Source organism: Prionailurus bengalensis, chromosome X (genome assembly GCF_016509475.1).
Source record: "Prionailurus bengalensis isolate Pbe53 chromosome X, Fcat_Pben_1.1_paternal_pri, whole genome shotgun sequence".
NCBI lineage: Eukaryota > Metazoa > Chordata > Mammalia > Carnivora > Felidae > Prionailurus > Prionailurus bengalensis.
In genome coordinates this window covers 42,571,107-42,586,667 of record NC_057361.1, presented here as the reverse complement: position 1 = coordinate 42,586,667, position 15,561 = coordinate 42,571,107, and the positions used below count along the sequence as shown (strand labels likewise).

Here is a 15,561-nt window from a genome sequence, read left to right as displayed (position 1 = left end):
TTCACCAGTAGGGACCACTTTGAAGTCCTCATAAGTTTAGTAGCATTTATCTCCTATATTTGAGTCCAGACCAGAAGGCCACCACTGCCAGAACACTGGGCTGGAAATCTTACCAAAGGGGCACAGATATTGAAAGACTTAAATTAACAATAGTCCAGGTTTAAGGTCAGAAAATAGAACATGGATGATGGACTAGTTAACATATGGCAGGGTCAGAGCTGTAAAACAATAGTCTATTGGTGGCAAAGTTACTAACGAAAGGCCTTGTTTAAGCCCAGGCCAAGGGAGCGTTAACAGCGGTAGCCTTATCCGTGGAAGGCAACACCACCAGAGGGGAATTGACAGTGGAAGAATTAACAGGGATTGTGATTCAAAGTCAGATAAAAGGGACATTAACGGTAGAAGAGTTAGTACACGGGGTTCAATAACGGACCAGAAAATCACTGATGGTGGAATAAAGAGATCCAGGTTTGAGGTCAAGGTAGGAGGGATCAGGAGGGTTTTTTTTTTTTAATTTTTATTTATTTTTTGAGAGAGAGAGAGAGAGAGAGAGAGAGAGAGTGTGTGTGTGTGTGTGAGCGGGAGAAGGCAGGCAGAGAGAGACACACACAGAATCTGAAGCAGCCTCCAGGCTCTGAGCTGTCAACACAGAGCCCGATGTGGGGCTCAAACCCATGAACCGTGAGATCATGACCTGAGCCCAAGTCAGACGCTCAACCAACTAAGCCACCCAGGAGCCCCAGGAGGGTTTTATTTTTTAACGTTTGTTTATTTTTGAGAGAGAGTGCGCGCCAGGAAGGGGCAGAGAGAGGGAGACAGATGATCCAAAGCGGGCTTCGTGCAGACAGCAGCGAGCCCCATGGGGGGCTCGAACTCATGAACTATGAGATCACGACCTGAGCTGAAGTTGGATGCCATGTAAGAATTCAAATCAAAGGAGCTCTCAATGGAATAAAAATTCAGAGAGTCTGGATTCGAGGTCAGACCAGAGATGCCTTGATGGTTCTAGAATTCAAAAAGTCCGAGAAAAAAGCCAGTGACAGGGGGTATTAATCATAGGCCCAGACTCAAGGTTGGACCAAAGAGTAGTCAGCAGAATTTCAGTTCCAAATTAAGACCAGAGGGGTATTAATGGTAGAATAGTTTGCAGAAGCTCAGGTTCAAGGTCAGAACAGAACGGAAGTGATAATGGAATAGTTAACAGGCATGGGGGCTGAGGTTTTCCCAGAGAGGATTGATGCTACAAGCATTACCAGTGTCTTAAGTTCAAGGTCAGATTAAAGGAGTAGTTATAAAAGAATAGTAAATAGAGGCCAGGGTTCAAGGTGAGATCAAAGGGGTACAGATTGTGGAATAGTTTATTGAAGTCAAGCCAGAGGAGCTTTGTGGAAAAGTTAACAGGCTCAGGTTTCAGACCTGAGGGGCATTGATAATGAGTTAACTGAAGCCTGGATTCAAGGACAAAGAGTTATTGATGGTAGAATTCTAAATAGAGTCCCAGGCTAGAGTTTAGACCTCTGTAGCACTGATGGTGGAAGAGTTAACAAGACTTGAGTTTGAAGGAAAACCAGAGGTGTTGATGATGCAAGCATTAGCAGAAGACCAGGTCTGAGGGTAGAACAGGTCGATACTGATGGTGGTAAAGTTAAAAGTACCTGGGTTGGGGCGCCTGGCTGGCTCAGTCAGTAGAGCATGCAACTCTTGATCTTGGGGTTGCGAGTTTGAGCCCCACGTTGGGTGTAGAGATTACTTAAAAATAAAATCTTAAGTGGCTCCTGGGTGGCTCAGTCGGTTGTGTGTCCAAGTTCGGCTCACGTCATGAGCTAACAGTTTGTGGGTTCAAGCCCCACGTTGGGCTCTGTGCTGACAGCTCAGAGCCTGGAGCCTGCTTCGGATTCTGTGTCTCCCCCTCTCTCTCTCTGCCTCCTCCCCCACTCATGCTCATGCTCTCTCTCCCAAAGTTGAATAAACATTAAAATAAAATAAAATAAAATAAAATAAAATAAAATAAAATAAAGATAAAATCTTAAAAAAGATGCCTGGGTTTGAGGTCATACAGGCAAGGCGTTGGTGGAGGAAATGTTAAGAGAGGCCCAGGGGCACCTGGGCCTGCTCATTCAGTTAAGTGTGGACTCTTGATTTCAGCTCTGGTCATGATTTCATGGTTCATGAATTCGAGCCCTGTGTTGGGCTCTGCACGACAGCATGGAGCCTGCTTGGGATTCTCTCTCTCCATCTCTCTCTCTCGGCCCCTCCCCCTCTCAAAATAAATAAATAAACTTAAAAAAAAAGAAATGCCCAGATTTGAGTTTAGACCAAAGAGACAGTGAGGGGAGAATAGTTAGTTAGCAGAAGCCTGGGCTGAAATTTGGACCACACAGGTTAATGGCACAACTGTTAAGCTACAAGCTTAACAGAGCAGATTGGAATTGACGCCATAAGGGCATAAATGGTAAAATAATTAACAGAGGCCTAGATTCAAGATCAGGATTGAGGGTCCTTGAGGTTGGAATGAAGCAAAAGGGCGCTGATCACAAATGAACAGAATCCCAACTTTAAGGTCAGATCAAAAGATAGTAGCTGATGGAATATTATACAGAGGCCCTGGTTTGAGATTTGATCAGCGCTACACTGATGAGGTAATAATTAACAAAGGCTCTGCTTCAAGCTCAAACTAGAGAGGCTTTTGATGAAGTAAACGCACAAGTTCAAAGTCAAAGGGCATATAACAGTTAATGGGGGCCTGGATTTGAGGCAACACTAGAGCAGCACTGATGGTGGAGTGGTTAAGAGTTCCAGATCTGATGTCAAACAGGATGCACAGTGATGATGGACAAGTTAACAGAGACCCAAATTTAACCAATAAGATTTTTTTAAATTACTCACTACTTATTTCCTCTTAGGTTGTAAGTCAAGAAAAGGTATCATGAGGGGCGCCTGGGTGGCTCAGTCGGTTAAGGATCTGACTTTGTTTCAGGTCATGACTGTTGTTTGTGAATTTGGGACCCACGTCAGGCTCTCTGCTTTCAGCACACAGCCCACCTCAGATCCACTGTCTCCCTTTCTCACTGCACGCCCCTGGTTCGAGCTCTCTCTTTCTCAAAAATAAATAAACATTTAAAAAAAAAGGTATCATGAAAATTAATTTCAAGCAGAATGTTGGGGCACCTGGCTGGCTCAGTCACATGTAACTCTTGATCTCGGGGTCGTGAGTTTGAACCCTATATTGGGCATAGAGATTACTTTAAAAAAATCAAGTAAAAAATTAAAAATTAAAAATAGGATGTCAACTCTGCCACCTGAAAATTTCACAAGAAGGAACCCACCCAAATCATGTTGGATATCAGCAGTTAGCCATCTTGAGTCCAGACTCAACAAGCAACGTGAAGAATGTGAAGAGGGGCGCCTAAGTGGCTCAGTTGGTTTAGCATTTGACTTCAGCTCAGGTCATGATCTCATGGTTCGTGAATTCAAGCCCTGCATCAGGTTCTCTGCTGTCAGCACCAAGCCCGCTGTGGATCCTCTGTCCCCCTCTCTCTCTGTCCCCCACCCCTGCTTGTGCTCTCTCTCAAAATAAATAAATATACTTAAAACAGGTGTGAGGTGATATCTCATTGTAGTTTTTTTAAAAATGTGAAGAAATAAAGAAGTTGCTAGAGACAAATGAGGTTTTCCCAAGTGATCTTGCCCACCCACTGGCTTTGGTTGAAGCTGAGCATCTTTTCGGTGTTGCACAGTGTGCAGAAAAAGTTAACGCGGCAGGCCTGAACTTCTCTCCTTGTAAAGGCCTGCTTCAAGGACGGTGCTCGGCTGGCATCTGGAAACTTTTGAGATTTCACGAGGGTTCTCACCACTCTCTAAATGATGTGTGGTTCACTGTGCCTCAACTGTTCCGATAAGCGCTCTGGTTTATGCCAAACACCTGCTTTTCTTTTTGGAGTCTGGAAGCTGGGTATATGCCAGGCAGCCCAACTTGGCTGACCATGCATACCAGCCCCCAGTAAAAACCCTGGGCACTCAACCTCTAATAATGAGCTTCTCTGGGTTATCACAAGCCATGACGGGAGAATTACGTGTGTCCTGTGTGACTCCGCTGGGAGAGGACCCTTGGAAGCTTGTGCCTGGCTGGTCTCCCCTGAACTTTGCCCCAGGCACCCATTTCTCTTTGCTGATTGTGCTCTGTGTCTTTCTCCCTATTAGATTCCCTGGAAGAAACCATAGCTGTGTATACAACCGTATGCTGAGACTGAGAGTCCTCCCAGCAAACCCTGGGATCTGAGTGGTCTTGGGGACACCCAACACAGATACATGAACTTCATCATGAACAGTCCAACTCTCCGATGTCCTTACCTCATCACCGTTTATCTTAAAGTCAGATGGAAGCACCAGGTAGAAATGCTTCTGGCTGCAAGTAACCACACTGTCAAATAACAGTGTCTTGAGTACACAGGTTCTTTTCCTCCTTCAAGGTTGCTAGTGTTAGTTCAGTAGCTCACTTACGTCAAGCCAGGTTAGAGTGCCTGTGGCTCTGCGGACTGACCCTGAGGTCTCAAGGTGGTGGCCACAGTTCCGACTGATGTATCTGGATGTGGTGGCCTCTGCAGCTGGAAGGGCTCAGCCAGAGCAAGAGCCCCCCACCTTGGCATTTCCGGCAACTTTGACATTTCCGGGTGACTCAGGTCATTGACCAGGGCTTTCGGTTCTCTAGCCCCCACCTTGTTTATACCCCAGGCTTTCTCTCCTCAGTCAGGTCAGGGCCCCCCTCAAATTTGAACACCACTTTACAGACTTTCAGCTGTTTCAGGCCTTGAATTTGGGACCTGGGTGAGCGTGGAAAGAGCTTGGGGTGGTCTGGAGTTGCTCTGGGGATGCAGAGAATCTCCGTCCCCTCCTTCCCCCAGCAGGAGACACTAGCTCCGCCTGTTTGTGGGGAACAAGCGTCAGGGGAGCCGGGAGCCTCAGCCTTCCCGGGGAGGCAGCAGAGCCCTGCAGACTCACATGAAACCCCTGTGGTAGAAGCCAACGTTTCTCACCTCAACTCCCCACTGCCACTATCCTGGCACAAGTCCTCATCACTGCTCACCTCGGCTACCGCAGGGCCTCCGGACTGATCCGCTTGCTTCCGCCCTTGCCCCCACCTCCAAGTCTGTTCTCTTCACAGCACCCAGAGGGGTCCTCACACAACCAAATTGGAGCGTGTCCCTCCCCTGCTCAAACCAGTGACTCACCTCTTACTCAGAAAAAGCCTAAGTCAGGGTGCCTGCGTGGCTCAGTAGGTTAAGTGTCCGACTTCTGGCTCAGGTCATGATCTCACGATTTGAGTTCGAACCCCACATTGGGCTCTCTGCTGTCAGCACAGAGCCTGGAGTCTGCTTCGGATCCTCTGTGCCCCCCTCTGTCTGCCCCTCCCCCCCTCAAAAACAGACATTAAAAAAAGAAAAAGCCCAAGTCTTCACTGTGGCCATAAAGCCTCATCTACTACATTCTGGTCCAGCCACACCAGCCTCTTCAGTGATCCTTCGGGCACACTCCAGCCTCTGCCTTTGCATTGCCTTTTCCTCTCTGCCTAGAATGTTCTCTCCCACACACCATGGCTCCCTCTCACTTCATTCAGGTCTTTAAATTTCACCACCTTCCCTGATCACAGCACCAAAAAGAGCACATCTCACTCTTGTGCCTTGGCCTCCTGTCCTGACTTTCTTTTCCCTCACAGCACTGATCCTGAGCTGACCTGGGATATATTTTTGTCTATTATCTACCTGCCCTAGAACGTAAGCCCCACGAAGGCAGGGATTTCTGTCTGTTGAGGTTACAGCTACACCCCCAGTGCCTACAACAGTTCCCAGTGCACGGTAGGTGCTCGATGTTTGTCTACAGCAGGACTGTGTAAAACGTTTACGGTGGCGCCTAGGACACGGCAGGCATTCAATAAATGGTTGCTAACTGAATGAAGAAATCAGTGTATGAATGCGGAAGTGAACCCCATTCCAACTTGGGTCCTACAGATTCCCTTTTGCCCGATCCCAACCCCGGCAGACCTGGGAGCCAGCCATCGACACAACCACAGAAACTTTATTTACAAACACAAGGCAGGAAGTGGACGGGGAGGTGGACACAGCAGGGCCGGAAGGCACCTACTTCTGCTCCCGCCTCCAGACAATGACCATGCCACTGGCGTCGCTGGAAGCCAGCAGGCTCTCATCACAGTTGAAGCTGACGTCCAGCACAGGTGCGCTGTGGCCCTGCAGCTTGTTGACAGCGGCCTTGGCTGCTCGCTCCACATCAAAGAAGTGCACACACATGTCCTCGCTGCCCGTCACTGCCCGGACAAGAGGGAGAGGCCCTTGGGAGATGTTGCAGGAGGAAGCGGGGTGCCCAGGGTGTGAAGCCCCAGTGTGGTGTGGGGAGGTGTGGGGAGGTGTGGGAGGGACCGTCCCTAGACAGGGGTCACCTGGCTGTTTTAGTCCTGCGTCCAGACTGTGAGGTCTCTGAGCTGTTTGGGGGTAGGGGGTGCTGTGTCTCATGCCGTGAGGATTCTAAGCTGTTTAGGGGTCTTCATTCAAAGTGGGAAGCTGCTGGGATGGGAGAGTTCTCAAGGCCCAGAAAGTCTGGGCACCTGGGGATTGTGAGATCTGAGCCAGATCAGCAGCAGCTCTGGTCCCTGCCCCTCCCTGGCCCCCCATATGCCCCGACCCTGGGGAACTCACCCACACAGGCCCCCTGGCGGAAGGACATGAGGGGACAGAAGATGCTGCGAACAGGGTGTGAGCCCTGCTCGATGGGGAAGCTTCTCTTCAGCTGCAGGGTCCCCTCGTTGTCTACCACCCTGAGGGGAGGGTTAGAGCAGCTCAGGGCATGGAACCTCAGCTCTGGATGGCGATGCATGGTGGGGAGGGGGGCCCGTCTGTGCCCCTGCGCCTGAGTTCTTCTCAAGGTTCACACAATCCAGTTTGGAGACGACCGTGTATACCTACCTACGAAGCATGGGCTGCTGTGTGAGCTCGTGACAGTTTGGAAACTACCTGTTGGTGTAGACGGGGAGCCTCTGCAGTGTGTTGTTCACTGGTTTCTCTTTCTAGGGGTTTCTAAGAGATCCTGGTGTTAAGACAGGCACAGAGAGGAAGGGGCTGACCAGACTAGATATCCCTGCACTGCAGAATACGACAAGGCCATTCAAAAGAATGAACCGACAGCACTGTAGGTGACTTGGGGGCATTTCCACAGCATCATCTGGTGAGAAAAGTGAGCCGTGGAAAAGGATGTAGGAGCCCGCTCCTGTAAAACAATGACCCTCCCCCGGAAACGTGTGGATGGGTGTGCACACCTAGAATTACAGGGGAGAGAACAAAATATAGGAAGGTACTTCCAGAGTTGTTATCAGGCTCTACCACAGCAAGTGGCAGGAAGGAGGAGGACGGAAGGGAGAGGATGGGGGAAATAGCCAAAAACTTGGGAGTATACCTAAATTAAGAACTATAGGGGCTCCTGGGTGTCTCCATTGGTTAAGCATCCAACTTGTGGTTTTGGTTCAGGTCATGATCTCACAGTTCGTGAGCCTGAGCCCCAAGTCATGGTCTGCGCTGACAGCGCGGAGGCTGCTTGGGATTTTCTCTCTCCCCTCTCTCTCTGCCACTACCCCACTTGCTCTCTCTCTCTCAAAAATAAATAAATAAACAAAAAAAATATAGATATGCGTGTGTGTGTGTGTGAATTTTTTTAAAAGAGTAGAAAAATAAAACAATAAACTAAAAGCATCCCGTTGGGCAGTGGTTTTCGGACATCACTGGACAGCACTTGGGGAACTTTTCAATGTACCAATGCCTGGTCCTGCCCCAGAGCTTCTGGAATCAATGGCCTGGAGTAGGGCCTGGCCAGGATTTTGTGAAGCCCTTCAGGTCATTCCAGCATGGGCTGCAAACTGCATTTGGGTAACATGTCATACATCAGCAGGGATGGTAAACTCCTCCACTCAAAAAAATAAAAATAAAATAAAAAAAGATGGGGCACCTGGGTGGCTCAGTCGGTTAAGCATCCGACTTCGGCTCAGATCATGATCTTACAGTTTGTGGGTTTGACACAATCAAAAAAGAAGAAAAAAGGAAGGAAGGAAGGAAGGAAGGAAGGAAGGAAGGAAGGGGAACAGACCTCTGCTTTCAGGGGGGCCCAGTCTATGCTATGCCTCACGTTGGTCATCTGTGAAATGAACGCGATGACAGCACCTTCCTCACAGGGCTGTTGTGGATTAAATGAAGTGGTACGTATGAGGTGCTCCAACAGGGCCTGGTGCCAGCAACTGCCACGTAAGCACCAGCGACTTCTGCCATTGCTACTACCATCGCTATCATCATTATTGTAAGGAGACCGGGATTCTCCACTCACTGAACTTAACCTGATGGAGGAGACAGGCTTTTGGGCCCTACGAGGAGACGGTGCTCCCGTCCCGGGCTGATGGAGGCAGTGGGCCCTGCATCTCCAGGCAGCCCAGACAGGGAAGACCCACCTATAGAGCAGCAGCTTGTTGAGGCAAGCATTGATGAGTAGCGAGGGGTCCCGGGCCTCTCGGCTGACCCAGGAGCGGGCGGAGATGCTGGTCACAGGGCTACCCTCGTGCACCACCAGACGCTTGGCTTTGGTCAGTTTCCCTGTAATAGCGGAGGGAGGGGAGGCAAAGGTGAGGGTGAGGGCCCGTGCACTGGGCCGAGGGGGAGTGCGAATACCCGGATGCAGGCCTGGGACCTGCCTACCTGTGGCCATGTCAAAAAGGAAGGAGAAAACACTGCCGCGGTCATCTCCTGCCCAGAGTAGCCGGCCAGGGGCATCAAAGGACAGAGCGAGAACCCGGCCCGTCAGCTTGCTGGAGCCACCCTTCACTTTCTTGCCCGTGGAGATGTTCATAACGTGCACGTTGTGCTTGGCATTCCCCACCTGTGGGTGAGATCTGCGTGCTGTCATCCTGCTCTCAGCCAGTCCCTCCTCGAGTCTGACCATAATGGAGCCACTGTGGATGGGACTGGCTGGTTCCTACTGGACTCTAACCCCAGTGGGGCTGTGGCAGGTAGACTAAAAGCCGACCCAGGCCTGTGATCCTTCAGAGCCAGCCCCTCTTGCAACCTAACCAGGATAGACAGCTGCTCCCGGACTAAGGGGGTCTCAGACCCATAATGCTGCCCCTGAGGCAGCACCCCCTGTGACAGGCAAACCACAGGGCCGTCCTAGGCTGGTAATAATAGCCGGTCTGCTTCCTGCCTGGTCCTTGCTGAACACTTGCCCACACTGGGGCTGGTGCAGCAGAAAGGATCCCAGTGCACAAGCTCATGCGGCCGGTCCCCTCTAGGCCCCTCAGGGCCAGGCCAGATTTTCACTCCCTTCCCCCACCCTCTGACTCTCCATCCTGGGGTCGGACCGCAGGATGACCCTGCCACTGAGAGTGGCAGGACCGCTGCCACTGAGAGACTAGCCTTCTGACTAGTCACCCTGATCCCCAGCCAACAGCCCCTGCACTTGGAAAATGGCAGCACTGCTGTTGACAGGACCGAAAGGGCTACCAGAGCTGGGACTCGGCCTCCTGACCAGTCCCCACTGGAGTCTATCATAGCAAGGTCACCCCAAGCCAAGAACCGCATCCCCATTCTGACTCATTTCCCTCTGAGTCTGACCACAGGGGGACTCTGGTGATGGACTGGAGGGGACCGCCCTGACCCTCAGACAGATTCCCTGGGACAGCTCTCCCGGCCTAGCATCCCCACCCTCAGTGAGTGGACACCCTGGGGCCTGACCACAGTGAGGTTGTTGTTGACCGGCTGGAAGGTGCAGCAGAGCAATTCGGCGCCATCGGGGTCAGGAATCTCCCGGATGCAGCGGCCGTCTTCAGAGGCCCAGATGCGCATGGTAGCATCGAGTGAGGTGGACACAAGGATGTCGTTGGAGAGGGACCAGGCGAAGTCAGAGACACCGCGGGTGTGGCCCCGCAGTACACGGAGCACGGTGGGCGGGGCAGGCACCAGCTGGCACAGTGAGATGCTGCCGTCGAGGGAACAGCAGGCCAGGCGGTGCCGGTCATCATTGGCGAAGCGCACTCTTGGCACTGCAATGCCAAGGAGCCGTTCGTGGGACTCAGCACACTCACCAGGTGCTTTCATTTACATAAGGCTCTGACGTGTGGGCCAGGGGCCCGGACCCACCACGCCAAGCACAATGGCCTCAGCAAAGGGCTTTCCTTGGCTGGGGAAGGGAGTTGGAACCCCAGAAGGCCCCTTTCCAAAAGCTCCCTACACCTCAGCAAGCACTTTACAATTACCAAGGTCTCAGCAGTTTGCAAAACCCGTGCGGCCTTTTGCAAGGAGATTTCTCTGTAAACGTTCTGAACTCTTCCAAGCAACTCACAACCCCAGAAGCCTTCTGCAAAGTCCTCTTTTAAGCTGCTGAGCCCTTTTATGGTAGATAAAATACCTGAGAGTTTGCACAGAGCTTTACTTTGCAGAGAGCTTTTAGGTTTGCAGAAAGTGTTTTATTTTAAGATTTTTAAAATAATCTCGGGTGGGGTAGAGGGGGAAATGGGTGATGGGCATTGAGGAGGGCACTTGGGATGAGCAGTGGGTGTTGTATTTAAGCGATGAATCACAGGCATCTACCCCCAAAACCAAGAACACACTGTATACACTAGGCTCACTCGGCTGGCCCCTGTATGGACCTATATGGTAACACTGTATGTCAGCCAACTTGACAATAAATTATATAAAAAAAAAAGTAATCTCTGTACCCAATGTGGGACCCAAACCCACAACCCTGAGATCAAGAGTCGTACGCTCCATCGATTGAGCCAGCCAGGCACCCCCGCAAAAAGCTTTATGGATCGCAATTCCTCCTTCGGAGGTGGGCCAGAGACTTTGCATTCCAGAAACAGATGCACTGAATAGCTGTCACAGTTTAGGCAAATGCATGGTGATGCGACCTGCTACCGGGGCTGGCTTACCTGCCTCATCCACGTGCTGGTCGAAGACATGGTACATGCCCGCAAACGCATAGTTCTCACTCAGTGATGTGTCCCCAGCCATGGCTCGACTTGCTTCTGCTGCTGATGTAGGTACTACGCTGCCAGGGGGCCTGGGCCCCAAAGGGAGTGGGAGATAATGTGAGGTGCCTGTTAGCATTCAGTCTGCTGTTGCCCCATGGCCCTTCCCCCCCCCCCCCACAAAGCCCCAGCTCACAGCTGCCCCTGGGGCGTACCTATCCTCATAGACAGCACGGTTCATCTGTGCCTGCAGCTGGTAGGAGCCTCGGCTGACGGAACGGCGGTGCCCACGAGCCCCCAGGGCCCGAGGATCATCCTCAAAGTCCTGCAAACAGAGGGTCATGGTGGGCACATCTTAAAAGAAGCCCCCAGGAACTTATGGGGTCTGGGGTCTTGAAAATATGCCTAGAACCAGATCCCTTCTCACCCTAGCCACTGCCACCACCATCGCTTGGACTACTGTGGTGGCTTCTGTGCTGTTCTCCTGCTTGCCCCCTTCCCCTACTCAGTGGATACTCAATAAATGTTCTGTGAAGAAAGAATGAACACTTTCCCCCAAAAAACACTCAGCTCAGTCTCTTGCTTCATTCAAATCTCAGCTCAACTGTCACCTCCTTGGAGAAGACTTTCCTGATCATCCCCATCAAAAATAGCTTCCCTCTGTCCTTCACACCAGTCTCATTTTATCCCCCAGGTCTGCTTTATTTTTCCATCTTAGCACTCCTCACTATAAGCCACGTTAATTATTGAACTTGTTTATCTGATTTGGTATGCCTATTGCACTATTTATCCTGTTTATTGCCCATTTATCAACCTGCTTATCTTGTTTATTGTCTGTTTACTGACTTTAGATTATCTCTTTTTGCTCTATGGTCATCCAAGAGCCTAGAACAGTGCCTTGGACATAGCAGGTGCTTGACAAGTCTGCTGAGTGAATGTATATGGAGGTAGGTGGTATTTATGGCAGGAGCGTGGGGTGGAGCTCACCTCCATGCGGTCAAGGGTAGTTCGGCTGCTGCGGACGATGCTGTTGCTATAGGCACGAGCACTGCCTGGCTCGGAGAGGGGCCCGTATCGCTGGCCCAGCAGCTGCCCACGCAGCCTCAGGTACTGCCGACGCAGTGCCGGGGGGTGCCCAGCCTTGGCATTCTCCCGCAGTAGCTGGCTGCGCCGACGGATATACTGTGTCCGAAACTGTGGAAACGTTGGTGTGCGGTACGCGTTGTACCTATGATGGCAGGAGGCAGGATGGGCAGCAGGCACAGGACAGAGGGAATCAATCAGCTCAAGGGACAGGGAAAGAGAATGAGGTGTGTGGCAGTGAGAGGTCAGGATGGCAAGTGATCAGCAGCGGTGATGGGGGTCCCTCTGGTGCTGTGAGGAGGGTGGGTCTACAGTAATAAAGGGCATGATGATGAGGTCAGTGTGGGGGCAATGGAGGCCGTCTGAAGCTTTGTTGGATTTGGGATGTGGTGACCGAGTCAGTGTAGACAACAACACAGGTCAGGGTGACATGGTGATGGGGGTTAGTGTGGGGCAACGGTGGAGGTCAGTATGGGATGGTGATGGGGTCAGACTGGGGAAGTGATGATGGTAAGAGAAGTCTGCGGGGGGGGGGGCAATGGTGAGGAACAGGATGTCACTAGCCTGAGCTCCAACACCCCCTCCCAAAGGCTCTGGAAGCACAGCCTCTTGACGCATGCCCACATCTGACCGCACTTTCCAAGCATGCTCTTTACGACCCTCCGGCCAGCTCTTCTCTCTGCGGGCAAGCCCCCACACCCTGCTACTGTGCATGCTCACCTCCGGCATGCCCACGCAGCCGCATAAGGCAAGTTCTCCGCCCAGCCTCACTTATCGCCATTGCGCATGCACCCCCGTAACTTCCGTTCCCATGGGCTTCGACCCCACGCCTCACCTCGCGTCTACTGCTAAGACCTGCTGCCACACCGCGGCCATTCCCCGGCCTCCTCTTCCGGCCTGTCCGCCCGCGGGAGCCTGCAGGACAAGGGCCTGGAATGTCAGCGTTTCAAGTGAAAGGGCTTAGTTCCTCCCCTTCTGCCAGACGACCGTTGCCATAGACACTTAGACCCTCTACGCCGGGACGTCGCGAAGTAGCACCCGGCAGTTAGCATGGTCATCACCCCAGCCCTGCCCTCCCCGGGCAGCTCCCGGAAGATTCACACCAGCGATTCAGATCTGATCCCGCCCCTCCCCGGTCGCCATAGCGACGCCCCACCCCCGGTCTAGCAATCCTTGGCATTCTCCATCCATCTTCTTGCCCCCCGCCCCCCGCCTTCCCTTTTTGGGTTCAAGAGCAGGGCCCGGGATCAGAGACCACCTCCGGGGCTGCCTCCGGCTCTTGAGGCCCCCGGGGCAGCCCTGAGACCAGTGTCACCCTTTTCTTCTGTCTCTCTTCTCCCTCTCTCAGGCTTCAGGCAAGATGGCCGCCCACTGCCAGGAAGAGCTGTCAAGCGCAGAGCGAATGGATAGCAATCCTTCGCAGGGCGTGGGAGAACCACGCAGGCGCACTAAGGGACAGCCGCTTCCGGCACAGGATGGAGGATCCACCCCTCAAGTTCTGTCCTCCGCAGGTCCGTAATGACGTTTTTGGTATACCCAAGAATAATGTTCAGGGGCCAGAGAGTGCAAATCATTCAGTAAAAATTAGAAATACGACTTTCCTTTGAAAGCGTGGTATAAGCTGCTTTTTTAGCATCACAATCTTGGCCAAACAAGATTTGACGCACAGAATCAAAAATAAGCACACAATGCAGAGGCTCCTAGGATGTTCTTCAGTTCTTAAAGTGACTGATAGGCCTCCAGACAACCCTGGGATGAGTAGTCTGTTCTGTAGTGGGGATTGGGGAATGGGCTTGGATAGTCCCAGGAAACTTGGTCTGGGTCTGAGCCTCCAAAGACAGAAGACATTACTTAATGTACTTAAGGCACAACAAAATTTGGATCCCAGGAGACTATCTGAACCATCCTTATTTCAACTCATAACAGGAAGCTGCAACTCTTAATTATTCACCTTTTTTTTTAAAAAAGGAACCTCTATAGGGGCGCCTAGGTGGCTCAGTCGGTTAAGCCTTCGACTTGGGCTCAGGTCACGATCTCACGGTCTGTGAGTTCGAGGCCCTCCGTCCCCGTCGGGCTTTGTGCTGACAGCTCAGAGGCTGGAGTCTGCTTCAGATTCTGTGTCTCCCCTTCTCTCTGCCCCTCCCACGCTCATGCTCTGTCTCTCTGTTTCTCAATAATAAATAAACGTTAAAAAAAATTTTTTTTAAAGTAACCTCTATGTCCAACGTGGGGCTCGAACTCACCACCCCGAGATGGAGTCACTAGCTCTACCACTGACTGAGTCTGTCAGGTGCCCCTCTATTCATCTTAATGTGGTCAGGATTAACAGAATTTACAAAATTGAAATACATACTACCTTCCTATTGGATCTTAACATCCATCCACTGCTAGAATTCTCAAAAACTTTTTTCACTTTTGCACTATTTTTTGTATTTATTGCACAAATACAATAATCTGAACAGTTTTATTTTTTTATTTTTTTTTTAATGAAATTTATTGACAAATTGGTTTCCATACAACACCCAGTGCTCATCCCAAAAGGTGCCCTCCTCAATACCCATCACCCACCCTCTCCTCCCTCCCACCCCCCATCAACCCTCAGTTTGTTCTCAGTTTTTTAAGTCTCTTATGCTTTGGCTCTCTCCCATTCTAACCTCTTTTTTTTTTTTTCCTTCCCCTCCCCCATGGGTTCCTGTGAAGTTTCTCAGGATCCACATAAGAGTGAAGCCATATGGTATCTGTCTTTCTCTGTATGGCTTATTTCACTTAGCATCACACTCTCCAGTTCCATCCACGCTGCTACAAAAGGCCATATTTCATTTTTTCTCATTGCCACGTAATATTCCATTGTGTATATAAACCACAATTTCTTTATCCATTCATCAGTTGATGGACATCTGAACAGTTTTAAAGCCACCTGAAATAAGGAGCACATCCAAAACACGTATTGCCTTTTGTGTGTTCTAACAAAAATAGACCACTCTGTTTTGTATCGGTACAGCACCTCCCTTGTCCATGTAACTAATCTATGGGTGTCTTTTCAGGATGTTAAATACCCTTCTATTTGATGGTTGGTAAAGAATAAACTATTTTACTGCATAAACATGTAACCACTAACACTTATTGGATAATGTGCTGGAAACATGGTGATTTACAAGTATTAATCCATTTAATCCTAAAAACTGAATGTTGTGGGACCCATTACTATCCCCATTTTACAGATGAGGAAAGCTGAAGCCCAGGGAGTTCAAGTTCATTTTATTGAACTAGTCTCCTATTTGTGACCAGCATTGGCTTCATTTCCAAATTTTTTTCTTGCTATAAAGGATGCTATGATCACTGCCTTTCCCGTTTGCACCTTGATCCTCCTTGGACTGAGCCCCACCCCTTCGTACCACCACTCAGCCTCCAAAGAAACATGGTGGGGGGAAAAAGTACAGGAAAGTCAGAGATGCCAGCAAGATTTA

At 50.7% G+C, this 15,561-nt stretch overlaps 1 protein-coding gene across 4 annotated transcripts; it reads right to left on the bottom strand.

The window, feature by feature from the left end:
* Positions 1-6,052: 6,052 nt before the first annotated feature.
* Positions 6,053-13,515, bottom strand: WDR13 (WD repeat domain 13). 4 transcript variants are annotated; one of them, XM_043571694.1, is made up of 10 exons: positions 13,353-13,515; positions 12,930-13,009; positions 11,999-12,239; positions 11,227-11,336; positions 10,973-11,103; positions 9,777-10,084; positions 8,745-8,925; positions 8,501-8,642; positions 6,708-6,826; positions 6,053-6,319 (listed from the first exon to the last, which is right to left on the bottom strand). In XM_043571694.1, exons 2-10 carry the CDS (start codon positions 12,968-12,970, stop codon positions 6,135-6,137), a joined length of 1,458 nt encoding a protein of 485 aa, XP_043427629.1. In that variant the 5' UTR covers positions 12,971-13,009; positions 13,353-13,515; the 3' UTR covers positions 6,053-6,134. The 4 variants fall into 4 exon arrangements, with proteins under 4 accessions (XP_043427629.1, XP_043427632.1, XP_043427631.1 ...); XM_043571697.1 differs by having other exon boundaries at positions 11,999-12,615; positions 13,353-13,488; XM_043571696.1 differs by lacking the exon at positions 13,353-13,515 and having other exon boundaries at positions 11,999-12,615; positions 12,930-13,212.
* Between the last annotated feature and the right edge of the window lie 2,046 nt (positions 13,516-15,561).

Coding starts and splice junctions, on each gene's coding strand:
- WDR13 (XM_043571694.1), bottom strand. CDS start 12,970: ATGGCCGCGGTGTGGCAGCAGGTCTTAGCAGTAGACGCGAG. Junction 6,827..8,500: donor AACAAGCTGCTGCTCTATAG/GTGGGTCTTCCC, acceptor CCCTCCCCTCAG/GGTGGTAGACAACGAGGGGA. Junction 6,320..6,707: donor CCGCCAGGGGGCCTGTGTGG/GTGAGTTCCCCA, acceptor TTGTCCGGGCAG/TGACGGGCAGCGAGGACATG.